Source organism: Falco punctatus (assembly GCF_963210335.1).
Source record: "Falco punctatus genome assembly, chromosome: Z".
Taxonomy (NCBI): domain Eukaryota; kingdom Metazoa; phylum Chordata; class Aves; order Falconiformes; family Falconidae; genus Falco; species Falco punctatus.
Window position 1 is genome coordinate 61,882,003 of NC_137586.1, and position 15,480 is coordinate 61,897,482.

A 15,480-nucleotide genomic window follows, 5' to 3' on the forward strand; every position below is an offset into this window, starting at 1 on the left:
AAGTAGAAGACAATGCTCTAGTATACATTGTCCGCTCATTTACTATACTTTTATCCACACAATAAACGTTGACCACAGCATTAAAAAAAGCAACTACATTTCTTCTGTGATTGAAATATGCTCATCACAGTTTCTTCCTTGATTTCATATGAACATCTGCTTAGGATAAAATACTCATGTGATGGAGTGAAACCTCTACGACTGATTAAGATCAAGTAGAGTTTCTCCCTAACCTTTTTCCAGCATTGTTTCAAAAGTTTTCACCTGCATTTCTGTTTTTCTCTGATAATTTGTTTTCATCTGATAAATAGTTTAGAGTGATGTCTTCTCATGTGAACAATATATTCTACTCTTCTAAGATCAGAAGCTGATCCTTTTGGGTAATATAAGAATTCAGTCACTTTATTCCAATAAAACAGTATAACCTTTTGTCTGCTTGTGGGGCCTGATTACCGTACTGGGAAACAAATCAGTATTAATCTATGCAATAGGTAAAACTTTAGTAACAGCAGTTGCAAGCCTCATTATATTCTCCCATTTAACCCTGTTAGGCCTGGCTCACCTCTGCTAACAGTAAAACTATTCAGTGCCTGTGCCCTTTCAGCTTATCATATTCCTGATGTGGCTGCTAACAAAATGCAGAAATTCATTATGACTGGTGGTTTCCCTGCACCTGATGACAAGGAACAGGTCTCAGACATCCAGCTCATTTAGTACTTGTTTACTTCAACATGTAAGGACTTTTAATCTGGTCTGATTTCAAGTGACCACCTAAGAGTAAGAGATGCTGTAAATGCTATAACTTTCTGATGTATCTTACATTTCAGAAAATGTGAAAAACATAAAAGCAATGCACAGAAACTGATTTTAGTTCTTTTTAATTTTAAGCACTTTTCCATGACACGAGGAAGGATTGGTAAAGGCCCTTTTATTCTTCAGAAAATGATAAGCAGAACGTAATCCTTACAATTAAACCTTTATATTGCAAGAAGCTCTTAAAAACATTCTTGTGGTCCGTTTCTAATTTCCTTCACTTGCTTGTGGATCTCCCTGAACAAGAAATCTCACAGGAGAAAAAACCTGGCAAGAGTGTTCTAAGAGAAAGGGATACAAAATACCATTTGCCTACTGATCACTGAAAGTATACTCAGCATTTCATTTAAACTTCAGAGCTCACCTGGAAAACAAATCTTCCCCGCACACTAGGTTACTGTTAGCCGAGCATCGCACAAGACTGTACTGCAACGTAAGTAAACTCCAAAGAAATCTGATGGCTCAGATTTGCTTTATACCAGCCTATTTGAATGTCACAATGATTTTTTAGCATCTTTTTAACCGCTGCAAGACATGCTTAAAATATTATTATACTGCATGCTTCTGCAGCACTATCTAGCATATAATTATTTCTAAGAGCTTCCAAATATCTGAAAATCATTTATCATAGTACTGCATGTGAGACAACAAGAAACCATGGCAGCTTGTACAGACAGCTTCTTAGAAAATTTGCCTTGAACAATTCCTCTTTTGTCCAGTGATGTTTTTCACATGCTCTGTTTATACAAGATGAAGAAATTCTATGTGATTTTAAAAAATATATTTTCATAAATAACTCTCAAATGCTGTTATCTCAAATGCAATATAAAAATCACAGTTTTAAAGGAAAGTTTTTACTACAATAAATCAGTTGATATGCTAACTTTTTCATATCAGCAACAAGAAAAACAGAATATAAAACCTAAAACTTAAATGTGGTATTAACTACTGTTGTCCTATTAAAAGCTGATGCTGTACACATTTTGGGTTTAGGCCCACACTCTTTTACATTTTGGAAAATAAAAACATTTATGCAGTGACATTCATGCATTTAAAAACAACAGTGAGTTTCAGATCCATTAACATATTTTTACTATACTCCTGAAAATCTTACTTTCTGCTAAAATTCTGCACTTGAAATTTTTGAGGTACTGAAGTATATACTGTGACTATCTTGTTATCATCATTATCCACTTTATTATCACATTATCCATATTTATTTATTATAATATTTTAAGTCTTTTGTAGATATGTCCCGTATTTGAGTTTGCAGTTCATTAATGAGTTCTTTCCAAGCAACAGGAGGGTATGCATTCATTGCATGCACCTATGACGTGTGTATAGATTTTGGCAATGATATCTTTTCACATTCATAAAAGGATCTTAAGCTGCCTCGAGAAGACGGTAAACATATAAAATGTGTTAGATTTCTTCTTATTAGCTCTAGCTCAGAAAAGTCCATCTCCATTTGTTTGTGTTTCATGCCTCTATACCTAAAGTACATAAAGATCACCTGTTTCTCTTCTTCCGATGCTCTCTGTTGGAATTTTCTGATTCACTGCCACTGCTGGTGTTACAGCGAGACCGTGATCTGGAAAGGAGAAAAGCAACATCTCAAGATTAATTTATCTAACATCAAAGGTACTGAAGTCCTAAACAAGGAATGAACAGTACTGCAAAGACATTACTAGGAAAATCAGAATTAAAAGACTCTAGAGGGCTTGTCTACTACACCTGAAAGTCATATTATCTTTTTCTCATTAATTGATTGGGAATAACTGCTTTGAAAGTGGTGCACCCAGCGTGCAGTGTCAGGCGAGTGCTATTTTCCTTCTGAATCTTTGCACTGCATTTTTGTTTGTTTTATTTTATTTTATCTCTCAGCATTCTTTGTGTATACACCACCGTGAAATGTTTCTCTGAGCTGTGAAATACTTTATCTTTAAACTGTATGCTCTTTTCTCATTGTATATTGTGAGACATGCGACAGAAACAATACAGTAATTCCAGTTTTGCAGGCAAAACAAAATGCTCATCAGATCCGTCTTTTTTCTATTCACCCCAACTTCCATCTGACTTCCAGTAAGTTCATATCATTTTTCAAGTGTCAGGCAGTATGGAAGAAACACCACTAACACGATGATTATGCTGATCTTTATAAACACAGAAAGAGCAAAGTGCACACACTGGCAGGTGTGTGTATCAGCACAGCTCTGGGATGACCCGATGCAAAGCTACAAAGGTAGCGTGTCATGCGGGGAAAAAGAAATAAAGCGGTTACTTCTGTGTTACCTCTGACTGCAAAGCATGATGAAGTGACATTTATGGCTCTGATTATTTATTACTGGAAAAGACTGATGGAACAGGCTGATGCGGAACTTCAAGAAGAAAATGCCTACCTACAGGCAAATTCCTCTCTGTCAAAGGAAGTGCTTGGCCACTACTGTCCGAGACCCTTAAACCCTTGATTGCCATTGATCATTTTGGAGCAGACAGATCAGGGCTTTGGTCCTAGAAGCCAGGACTCTATTACTGTACTGCTGAGCTAGGTCCTAAAAAATGGCACTCTCATAAAAACCCGGTTTGGACCATTCTTTAAAGCAGGGGTCCTCAAACTACAGCCAGCGGGCTGGATACGCCCCCCCCCCGGGTCCTCAATCCAGCCCCCGGTATTTACAGACACACATACAAACCGCTCCCCCCCCCCCCCCTGCCCCGCCGGGGGTTGGGGGGGGAACCAAGCAGCCGCAGATGGCTGCCTGCCACTGCATCCGCGCCGGCCCCCTGGTTAAACAGTGTGAGGACCGCTGGTTTAGGGTGATGATGGTCTCTGACTGCCTCCAAAGACAGACCTGTTTCTCTGTAACTCTGTCAGCCCAGCTCATTAATGGGGAAAGTTGACCAATACCAACATGGTGGGGGTTGGTCTCTTCTCCCAAGTAACAAGCAATAGGACAAGAGGAAGCAGCCTCAAGTGGTGCCAGGGGAGGTTTAGATTGGGTATTAGGAAAAATCTCTTCACTGAAAGGGTTGTCAAGCATTGGAACAGGCCGCCCAGGGAGGTGGCTGTGTCACCATCCCTAGAGGTATTTAAAAGATGCATAGATGTGGTGCTTAGGGTCATGGTTTGGTCATGGACTTCACAGTACTATGTTAACAGCTAGATTCCATGATCTTAAAGGTCTTTTCCAAACCTAAACGATCCCATGATTCTATGATTCTATGAGCTGGCTTAGAAGGATTTAGGATATCAGGAATTAGAATTCGTGATGGCTTTGCTGCAATGGAAACAGAAATTTTCTTCTGAGGTCTCTGGGCATGACATAGGAGACATCAGGTGATAACTCCTGATGCTGCTGGCAGGGACACGTACTTCCTTTTGCCTCCTGGCTTTTCTTTTGCTCTTTGGTAAGTCACTTTTGTAAGACAACAGATTTGTTAAACCACACCTCAAACAAGCCAAGGAGTAAAGGCAGTTCATTAGGCATAGGTAACAGGTAAAGGGAAGCATTTCATTACAAGGTTGGAGGCTATTGACAAGCACATGCTCACTGCATGTTCTAACAGTTCAGGAAGAAGAGCCCAAAGATGAGAGAAGATGTGAGAGATTTCATAGGTAACAGTGTATAGCTGAGCATGGACCCATCCTGAGTGTCCTGTCTGGTCAGGGACACATCACTTACTCTACCCCCATCTCTGAAACCAGGACACTGTTATAGATGTCCCTCTAACACAGTTGAGTGTCTCATGAATTTGCTCCTAATACCAGTTAATTATGGTTGGTTTTATCAAACTGCTGTGTCACTACATGCCTCAGACTATGGAGTGTGGTCTCCCGCCTCTCCTAAACTAGGCAATCATTAACTCAAATAGCTCCTACTCAAACAGAATCGTTTTAGAATAATAGGACAGCTAATGCCTAGGAAAATCAGTTCAACCCAGCTTGTCTAAAGGGAATAGGCTTGGAAAAGTGAAATTTCCCCACAGGAGAAGCAGAAACCTCTCCCCATTCCCAAATTTAATGGCTCATGATTTAAAGCCAGAGAGGCTCAGTATAGCCAGTCTCCCGGGAAAAAATACACATTTCTGTGGGAAGCTGAAAGTAAGGATAAGAAAGATGTGTGTTACTACAGAAATATGTCACCCTGAAGGAAGAAGGGAGATTAAAAGATGGTATCCAAAATACTGTCTCGAGCACGTTGAGAGAGTTCAGAGCCATAAATGCCCTATAACTGCAGCAGCCCTTACATGCCCAAAAGCATACCTTCCCGCTGCTACATCTTACCAGCTCTTTAATAAATATTCCACTAATCTTGAATCTCAACATTACTATGTCATCCAAGCAACATTGTTCTTTAACACTTCCAGGTTATCGGAGTGACGCTGTTCTACATTTCTCAGCACTTAAGTATTTTCTTTCTCTGATTTAAGCAATTTACCCATAAGGTACCTATGCCTTGGTACCATAAGGTACCATAAGGTACTTATGGTACCAAGGCAGCAAAAACCACACCGTGGCAGAAGTGCAAGATAAAACTTCCTATTTGCTAAAATGTAAGATAAGCTTTTCTCTAGCTTTTCAGGAATGGAAATCTGATCCACCTTTTGGATACGGCACATCAAATTACCTTGTGTTCCCTGTCAGGAAAGCACTTGTGGGGAGAAAGAAGGGTTGCTGAGCTCTCAGCTGAGTGGCAGCTGCTCATGCTGGCTGTCAGAATACTATCTTCAACTGAATATTAAATATCAGCTTTTACTGAACTGAATAAAATACCAAAAATGGAAACAACAGTCATTTCCTAAGTCAGATGCAAGAATATATGAGATCATCATAATCTCTGACAATTACAAAGTACCTTTCATCCTTTTTTCTCATGTTTTCTTGGTCATGCAATGTATTTGGTATTTTGCAGGTGGTATATCTATATGGTCTGACACAAGGAGCAAGAAAGAAGGCATAGTCAGTTTGGCAAGACAGAGAACAAATACAATACAGGAGGGGGCTTGAAGGGTGGGATGACACAAACAGTTGACAGAAAAGGCTCATATTTTGGTGCAGTCCTTTTCAGATTAAAGTGAGAGTAGCCAAATTGTGAGGAAGTGGAAAAGGTCTATTCCAATTTACAATAACAAACCTGTACATTTGTGATGTAATCACAAAAAGCGGGCACAGCCTTTGGGAAGGGGGTCCCCTCTGAGTACTGGGATTTTCCACCTGAGATGCCTAACTAAATCTAAATCCTCTCAGTTTTATGTGCTGGACATCTACCACAGGACTATCACTGGCAGCTTGTAACGGTAATATCCTTCAAAAAAATAATCTGTTATCTTATAATAAGTGCAATATATGTGAGCACTTTCCCTGACTTCCTGTGATTGTCCCCGAGACGTTTGTGTCTCTGCCAGAGCTCCTTTCCTGTGCTGCAGCAGTGAATCAGATCCTGGGTGTGCCACCTCTCCCTTGCAAGCCTCAAGAGACTCTGCAGCTGAGATGCACTGCAATGTCTCCTTTTTGCAGCAGTCAGGGCAGGAGCACAGGAGTGAGGACAGCCACAGCAGAGAGTCATGGTAGGCAGACATGGCACTAGAGAACTCCAGATGTAAAAATCTCTCAAAAGCTGGAGCTGCTAAAGGGCACATCTGAATTCACACCAGCATTTTATTTGGAAATATGACAAGTAGTCAAGACTGCACAGGAAAGAAAGAAGCAGCTTAAGAGAAAAAATAAGCAAAAAATGTGCAAGACAGTAAGAAGACCATAAGAAGCTGCATATGCCTTGCACCTACTTTTTGCAGGGCAATTCCTCTCAAATGACAGCAGACTTGCTTTTAAAAACAGATTAATTAAAAGTGGGAGGCTTGAGAACTCAAAACAAAATCTGCAGATGCAAAATCCAAAAGCTAAAACTTCTGGAATTGACTTTCAAATTGCAGACAAGCCTTTAGTAAACTTCCACAAACTGCTTCCAGCATGGTGTAGGAACAATGTGCAAGGCAGCTTGTAGGAATCTATACTGAGATGAGGGCATGCTACAGAGTGTTTCAGCAAAACTAAGACAGGAAAGAGAAAATTAAATGGGCAGAACACAACAAGTCTTTTAAACATTTAAGAAGATGGGGGAGAAAGAAGGAAGGGAGGGGATACAGGAACTAAAATATGATCAGTACTTTCACTATCAATTCATGGCTGCTATAGATTATATATTTACCTTCTCCTTTGCTTCAAATCTGAATCTTCGCCACTGTTTTGATTTTTCCTGCGACATTAAGGAAGTTTTAATGAAATACTTTGAGGTCACTTAACAAAAATACACAAAAAACCCATCTTTTTTTTAAAAAAAAACTTTACGAAGTTTTTTTTTTCCAGCATGATTTAAGGCAAACGTGCTTGTTTAGAATTTTCAGGACACCTCTACAATAAGTTGTGTAGCATGATCCCATTCAAGCTTTCATTGCAAACTCCTGACTTGCAACATTAAGCATAGTATGCTGGCCTTTAGACTTCCCTACTGTTTCCAGCATAGCAAAGTCTGATGTTTTCCTCTTAATTCCAGTAAAGAGCACACAAACAATATGGCTATTGTTATTACACAGCTGAAAAGGGAAAGTGCATGAATAAAACCAAGGTTCAGGAAGACATAATTAGGTTAGAATCTACCTACTATTGTCAGTCTTCATGGTCTCACATATGAGATAAGACTTTTAAAAACATTTTGTTGGTGTGGTGTTCCAAGGGAAAACTTTCTATTGGCACGACCACTTGTCTACTGAGTAGATCAGACAAATACAAGTCCCAGGTGATAAACACTTTGCATCTCAAAAAATGTCCTACTGCATAGTGCACAAACACTGCTCTTTTATGGGTACAAGACAGTTCAGCACTGCACATCCCTATTCCTTTGTTTTTACAAAGTCCAACAAGTCCTTCTGACAACTAAGCTGGAATCAGAAAAAACATTCAGGAATCACATTGCTATTAACACTTACAAGGGCTCTGTCCAACAGGGTAAATCGACATAACTCTTCTGATTTAAGAGAGAGCTGCAATGACTAACTCAGGCATGAGGTCACTAAGCATACATCATGGGTAAGTTTCTTCACTGCTGTTCTAGACAGCTAATGGCAGGTAAGAGGTCTGGAGCAACTCAGAAGCCTGACAAATACAAAAGCTCCATGTCAAAGTAGATCTCCTCATAGGTATGGCTGCATCATCAGAAACCCCTTTGCAAAGCATGGCTTTGAAATCCAAACAAGTAATCACTTAAGATGTCATAAGGAGATGTAGCTGCCAGGTGCTGGGTCATAAGGCAGTCCTCCAAAGGCTGTGATGAGTATGGCACAGTAGCTATGCCTGCCTATCCTTCACAACAGAGCACAGTGATGAAAACAGCTTCTCAGCAGGACAAACCATCCCAGGTAACTGGGACCCTCTCAAAACTGTATCACTTCAGAACTGTCCCTGTAATTTGCATTTTGGACATACTCCAGGACACACAGCACAGTATCTCCATCCATTTCATTTTACTTCTCCAAGTCACCCAATTCAGCTTCTACCCATTAAAAACACATTAAGTATCTCATACTTGTATTTTTGCTGGCATCCTTTGAAATGTAAAGTAATTCACACATGGGACTGTTGAAGACAGCTTTATGGCTCATTTGTTTAATCTTTGTGCCACTTAAAGCAAAGCGATGTACTTAAAATACTGCTCTGTATTAGAATCTCATTGTCAAGCAAGCAACATCCATCAATCCTCTCATTCTCCAGCGAAAAATAGCTACAGCAACTGAAAGAATCTTGCACATGCCAATAATGCAGCTTCTCGTATTTTTAACATCACTTTCACAGTACCCAGAACAGCACACAAGCAAAATGGCTGACCAAAGCTTCCTTTCCAAAAGCAGATCTGGTATTCTTACCCAGGTCTTTTTTCAAACTAACAACCAGCCGCTAGAGAACCCCTTTTTAGCAGGACCCAGCTGTGCCTTCCAGAGCCTTTACTGAACACAGAGCATGCAGGACCTCAAGCTTTCTAGTGTGAGAAGCTAACAGTAATTAACCCTGGGGCTCTTACCTCCTCCGAACTGGCTGCCCAGACTCGTTCTCACTGCCACCTGATGGGTTCCGTCGACGAGCGTAAGGAAACTTTGGTGATTTATTGCGATCACTCGGAGAATTATACAGCCCACTAGGGTTAAAAAGGAAGAGCAAACAGGTAGCTTTAGAACTTGCAGGACAGTTAGGCCAGCTAACTGAGATGCAGCCTACAAAAAAGAGAAGGCTCACACACACTTATACACATATTCACCTATACATGTATATGTGCGTGTGTGCATGTGCTTATGTAAATACAGGTGGTACTGCTTTTCAGCAACAAATATTTCACACCGAACCTTGAAAATGTAGGACACCTCTCAGCATTGCCAAGCCAACAGCTCTAAGCTTACAAAATGTAGAACCAAGTATACACATATTCTTTTAGCATAATACAATTCCTATGCTTTAGTATGAATTATCCAACCCAGAAGTAGGCATTCAGATGCACCTCTATTCTTTATGTTGTCCATGGAGATAAGTATGAAAACTGTGTTCCTGCCACAACATGTTTTCATCACAGAGCTCGTGACTAGAACTGTGAAACAATTTTAGCTCTAGCTCTCTGCTGTTCTTCTGTGCAACCCTCTGCCAATGGTGTGGAGGTGTTTCAAGCTTCAGGTTAGGTACTTCAGCCTGGGTGGGACCCAGTGGGTTGAGTTGGGTTGTTACCAAATTAGATGTAGACTATCAAATGGCTGTATGGATTATCCTATGACACCTTCCTACAGGACTGTAAAGACCTCTTCCAACAGTATAAGAGAGCCTGCAATGGAGCATGTATCACTCTAAAGTAGTCTACTGATGTTCCACAATGTCTTGGAATAAGGATGCCAAACTCAACCACACGTCTTTACCAAACGTTACTCTGCCTTCTTCACAACAGCTATGTGGTAAGTATGATATTCTCATGAAATTCCAGTTAAGGTATTTCTTTCTGCTTTCCTAAAACCCTCTGGGCCTTCAAACTGGATACACTCTTTTTCACCTGCTTCTGCAGACTGATTACAGCACTGCTCTGCACAGCTGAAAAGTTGCCACAGTCTATCTGAATGAGAGTTATAAGTGAAAGGCTCTGTGCAGCATACAGTCTGCTTATGGGTCTAAAACCGTGTAGTTCTTTATAGTAGATGGACTTGCAAAAACTAAATGCTACCATTCTTTGCCTACTGGGGGATTGAATTTCCTGCTATCCTGAGAGCAATTTGAACACTGGAGCCATAACGTGACAAGCTGACAACACTTCTTTAAAAATCACAAATAAACATCTGTCCCAGCCAGAGAATGTTTGCACACTGCCTTGTCCCTACTCTGAAGACTCTTGACGTTTACAGAGGGAGCACAGGGTAGATCATCGTGGTGCCTCGGAAGACACACAATGTATATATCTGAATCATCACGCAAACGCAGGACTGTACTGGATTACACTGAAAGTGCCATCTGGTTCAGGGGCCTGTTTCCACCTGTGGCTGTAAGCAACCACTTACAGGAAGCAAAAAGTTGAATACATATGACAGCTCCCCAGTGCTCTCTCAGTCCCCAACTACTCCCAGTCCAAGGGATCTATGGAGCCAGCTGCTATACCTCTGTCCTCAGAACCCTTGGGGATTTCTCTTCCATGACTCACCCAGCATCTCCTAGGATTCCACTAACTTCCAGCACTCCCTGTAAAGGAGGACCACAGGTCTCCTACTCACAGTGAGTCACCACCTTTCTCAACACTTTTAAACCACCTCCAGTAGCTTCATCTGAAGATCCCAAGTTATTGTGCTGGAAAAATACAATACTGATCTCTTTCTACTTTCTCTGTACTGCTCATGATTTTCTAGACCACATCCCCTGAAGTTCTCTCTTCTCCAGACTGAAGGAAGAGTCCTGCCTGGTTTACACTGTTGTTCCCTGTACAGATTTCCTGCACAGCCATTTATATCTTTGATTACCCTTCCTGTTCCTCTGAAAGCCTTTTTATTTTCCTGCGGTGAGGATATCAGAACAGCACTCACAATTCACGGAGCAAATACATGATCTACAAATGTATGTAATGGCATTAACACTATTCTCTTGCTTTCATAACAACTTCTAATTGTTTTTCTGACTGCTATGTTTTTCACGTTTTCATGAAGTTCTCCATAGCTCCACAGCTGCTTATTTTACTCAGAAATCTAGGGTTATGTTTTTCCTCCTATGTGCCTCTCTTTACACTCAATGACTCAACATCAACCACCATCTAGTGACTCCTCACTCATACTTTAGGGGTCTTTCTGCCACTCTTCACAGACAGCTTTCACTATCACTGTCCTAAATGATTCTGCCCCATCACCAAACTTTATCACTCCTTTTCCAGCTCTTTGATAAATATACTAAACAGCATGGATCTGTGAACAGATCTCTGTGGAAAGCCACTGACCACTTCCTCCTAAACCTACTTTATTTTTTTTAAACTGATTACGAATCAATGACAGGACCTAGCTTCTTATATGCAATGCAGATTTATTGTGACCCTGTTAATACATTATGATATTATATTAATATCCTTCAACCTATTGACATGGCATGATATTTACCATTGCACAACCCCTAAGACGTCATGCCTCGCCTTACCTCTGGGGGCCATTTTCCTCCCACGGTGCGCTTGTTTTACTTCTTTGGGTTTCTGGACTGTTTTCATTTTTCATCTTTTTAAAGCTAAATAAAAGTACAGATATATATATAGATTTTAAACCCATACTGTACAGATCATATGTTCTCTCCTGCTGACCTCTTAAAAATTAAAGACATACATATATGCCAGCATATAGCTATTTGCCTGCTATGTGAAAAAGGGCAAACAGCTGCTCTGTTGAAGAACATCTCCTAGAAAGAGAGATTGGAAGGGGAAAAAAAAAAAAAAAAAGACCTGAAAATCAGCTCTAGAAGCTCATAATTATGGTGGCACTGAGTCAGAAAAAAGATCAATCTTGTTTCAGAATAGACAAGAGCAGATGCCTAGGCAAAAAGTCTAACAATAAGTCAAATATGCAATATACTTTCACAGTTTTCCACAATATGCAATTAACAGATTATTGAACCAGAGGCTTTATCTGCTTTTTGTTCTATGTAGCTCTTCGTAGAACTTTCTTCCATGGATTTCCTTAAACATCTCTTGAACATTTTTGAATTTTTGGCATAAATAGTGCCTGACAGCAGTATGCTCCAATATTTAACTATGGCACAAACAATTATTTAATTTTATTTCAAAGCTTCCACTTGTTCCAAAACTTCTATCCTGTGTTCCTCACTAGTACTGTGCTTACAGAAAGAAAAAAAGCCCTATGAATGATTGTTCCCTAATCACAAACTCCAACTCATGATTTTTTTTATATATAATTTTAACAACTGTCTCTTTTCAAAGTGAAAGAATCAAAGACTATTCAATCTCTCCCAGTACAGGAGCCAACACATAACTGATTATCCTCATCATATTTCTGTACCATTTTACAGGGTCTACAGTACCTTCTTTAAGATGGGACCAATAAAGGCAGGGGTTATAACTTCAAACCATGACAGACCACAGGTTCATAGAGTAGCATATTCTTCTCATTCCTTCCCCAATAACTCCGTATGTTTCCTTTTTGCTAGACAAGGAGTATAGATCTCACAACACGAAAGAGCTGTCTTCACTAACTGCTGAAAGGTAAAGTATCAGGACAGTCACCTGACTTAAGAGATATATATCAGCGTTTGTAACCAGCTGGAAAAACAGCAGGATGCTCCAATTCTTCCTTTATTCCCACCATTCTCACAGTGTCAGGTTTTACAACTTCCAACCCATTAATGCTCCTGGAAAGCCTGCTCACTGCTACTGCAAGTGCTGGAAGGTGGCTCGCACGTAGGTACTTACGCACCTATCTTCTTGCCAATGGCTAGTCATGCTTATCCTGCATCATCATCTCTAGAGCTCCCTTTCTGCTTGAACAAACAGTTCACCTGATACAGAACTAGATAGTCACACTGATTTCCACTAAGCTCTTCAAGAAGTATTACTGATAGCAGCCCACCACAAGCATTAATACAGCATATCTTTCCAAAGTGCAACATAAGCAACAAAACAAAGAAAAAAGCTTTACAGATGCTTACAGAGATGAGGACATAAGCCAGAGTACTTTACCCAGAGCAAGAGGTGAAAGACTCAGCTTTATGAAAGAATGGTGGCTACTTAACTCACTAATCCACTTCTAACCTCAGCCTGTTAATCATTTAATTCTCACATAGTGAACAAATGCAAAGCTACAATAAGTCAGCAGGAAAAGAAAATAAATTCCACTTTATCAGGTAAATAATTTTCTAAATACTGCACCCATTAACTATTGACTCATATGCGCATAGAATCTATGCCCAGGCTTCAAAATATGTACTTAACTACAGACTAAGCAAGTAACTCAGGTAAATATGTTTCAGTCTTGCATTGCAAAAAGCAATTGTTCTTGCACAGCATGAACTACTGAACAATATTTACATTGAAGCTGGGCTTAAAGAAATTTGAATAATGTTCTCAAATCTTAAAAAAGAGAGAGAAAGAAATGATTCTGGGAGGTGAATTCACTGCACTAGATTCCTAGGTCATTATTCATTCAGAGCAGACACACACGTTATGGCTAGAGAGCTAGAGCACGGCAGCTCTTCACATACTAGTATTACCTCCAGGAATGCAGTTGCAAAAAGGACTGAGTTCATTCAAAGTATTTTAAAAGGTTAGGGTCTGAATTTCACATAAGATTACTGTTATTTGGAGGGGTTTATGATTTACCTTGAATTTGTACCACTTATACAGAAGTGAAGAAGTGACCAATTATGTATCTCAACAGTGAATGAGATGTTAAACTACAAAACCTCAGCTTGTAAGAGCTGCTGAATGATGCTTTGCAAGCATGACTGACAATTAATGTGAGAACTACGTAGGATGGAGTAAACCACCAAACTGTAAACAGTTTACAAATTATGTGTGCTGCCTCTGATGTCTACTAAGCCTGACAGACCTGAAAGGTGCTTCACATATGCAGACAGACACATAGAAACAAACCAATTTCTAAATAGGAAGCATGCAAGAAAAACAACTTCCAACACTTTTTTACTGGGAGTGACTAACACCATTTGAAACTGTGACTCAGTGAGAATCCGCCTACAAATTGCTTTTAAACTGTTAAGGCAAAAAAAACTAAATTCAGAAAACTTGAAGCTGCCATGTTGAGAGCTCCTTATTTTGATTCTTGCTCTATAACCTGCCTATTCATTTCTTTTTAACAGTTCATTGCTAAAAATTTATATATAGCATTTGGAGCACAACCTGTTAGTGCAGGGCTCCTACCCATTCCCAATACAATCATCTCTGCACTATGGAATAAGGGTATCTACTGCTTTGTTCTTTTTTCTCTCGTCACAAATCACAGAATAACAGAACAGTTGGGATCAGCAGGGACCTTTGAATGACATCTGGTCCAACCACCCAATCAAGCAGACCCAAACAGAGCCAGTTGCCCAGGCCCGTTCCCAGATGGCTGTTGAATTACCTCCAAGGATGGAGGCTCCACCGCCTCCCTGGGCAACCCATGTCAGTGCTTGGCCACCCTCATAGTGAAAATGTGCTTCCTGATGTTCAGGGGGAACCTCCAGTGTTTCCCTGGGTGCCCATTGCCTCTGGTCCTGTCACCAGGCACCACTAAAAAGAGCCTGGCTGTGTCCTCTTTGCGCCCTCCCTGCAAGTATTTACATACCTTTTTACTGTTTTCTGCTCAATGGCCTAGCTTAAGCATGACCATATGGCAAAAGCATATACTTTCTTTTAATCCATGATTAGAATTTTTATCTAAGGGCTAGAATATTGGATTCAATTTCTCTCAAATTGGGAAAGCAATTAAACTCAGATCTTCTTTCTTGAGGCAACTGTTCTAAATATTAGGCAATAGGATACACTATCCACCAAGTACTTGCAGTAAATCTTTTAGACCCTTCTTCAGACGTCAGTCTAGATACCTAGCATGTGAAGCCCACAGCTTCAATGGAGAGATAAGACCAGAGTTAACCAGCTCAAAAAAACCTGTCAGGGTCACTGGCCATGCAGAGACAGATATTCAGGCAACTAAGCAAAAAAGTTAGGTGCTGAGGTTTTGACTCATTGTTTTTTCATATCACTCTTTTTTGATTCAGGCACCCAAATTCCACCTAAAATTAAGGGTGGGGATATAAATCTGCCAGCCAGCCCACAGCTCCCAGGGAAGAGACACATATGACTTCACGAGACTATCCCGACCAGATTACGAGGTGTGTTCCTCTAGCCAACGCAATACACAATGTCTTAAAAGATGGAAGGGAACTGCTGGTCTACGTACCTTTTCACTGGGGAAGGTGCAATAATTTTAGTAGTTCCTTCATTTTCTCCATTTGTTGTAATCTGGCTCATGTTCTTAGATCCTGAAAAAAACCACAAAAACAGAACAGTCCTGTAGCGTATAGGCTTGCACACCTATTCAGCATAATCACCTACTGAAGACAGGGCAGCATGTCAGATAAAATTATATACAAGACATCTGGTGCAT

The 15,480-nt window shown here is 40.2% G+C and overlaps 1 protein-coding gene across 3 annotated transcripts in view; it reads right to left on the minus strand.

Moving 5' to 3' along the window:
• EPB41L4A (erythrocyte membrane protein band 4.1 like 4A) overlaps positions 1 to 15,480 on the minus strand; it is a 135,165-nt gene that overhangs the window by 18,291 nt on the left and 101,394 nt on the right. The window contains exons 13-17 of one of the 3 annotated variants that reach the window (XM_080371231.1): positions 15,274 to 15,355; positions 11,510 to 11,593; positions 8,889 to 9,002; positions 7,023 to 7,070; positions 2,327 to 2,404 (exon numbers count right to left, since the gene is read on the minus strand). In XM_080371231.1, coding sequence (XP_080227357.1) covers positions 2,327 to 2,404; positions 7,023 to 7,070; positions 8,889 to 9,002; positions 11,510 to 11,593; positions 15,274 to 15,355 — 406 coding nt within the window. The remainder of the gene's footprint in view (positions 1 to 2,326; positions 2,405 to 7,022; positions 7,071 to 8,888; positions 9,003 to 11,509; positions 11,594 to 15,273; positions 15,356 to 15,480) is intronic. The other 2 variants (XM_080371233.1, XM_080371232.1) reach the window with 2 other exon arrangements.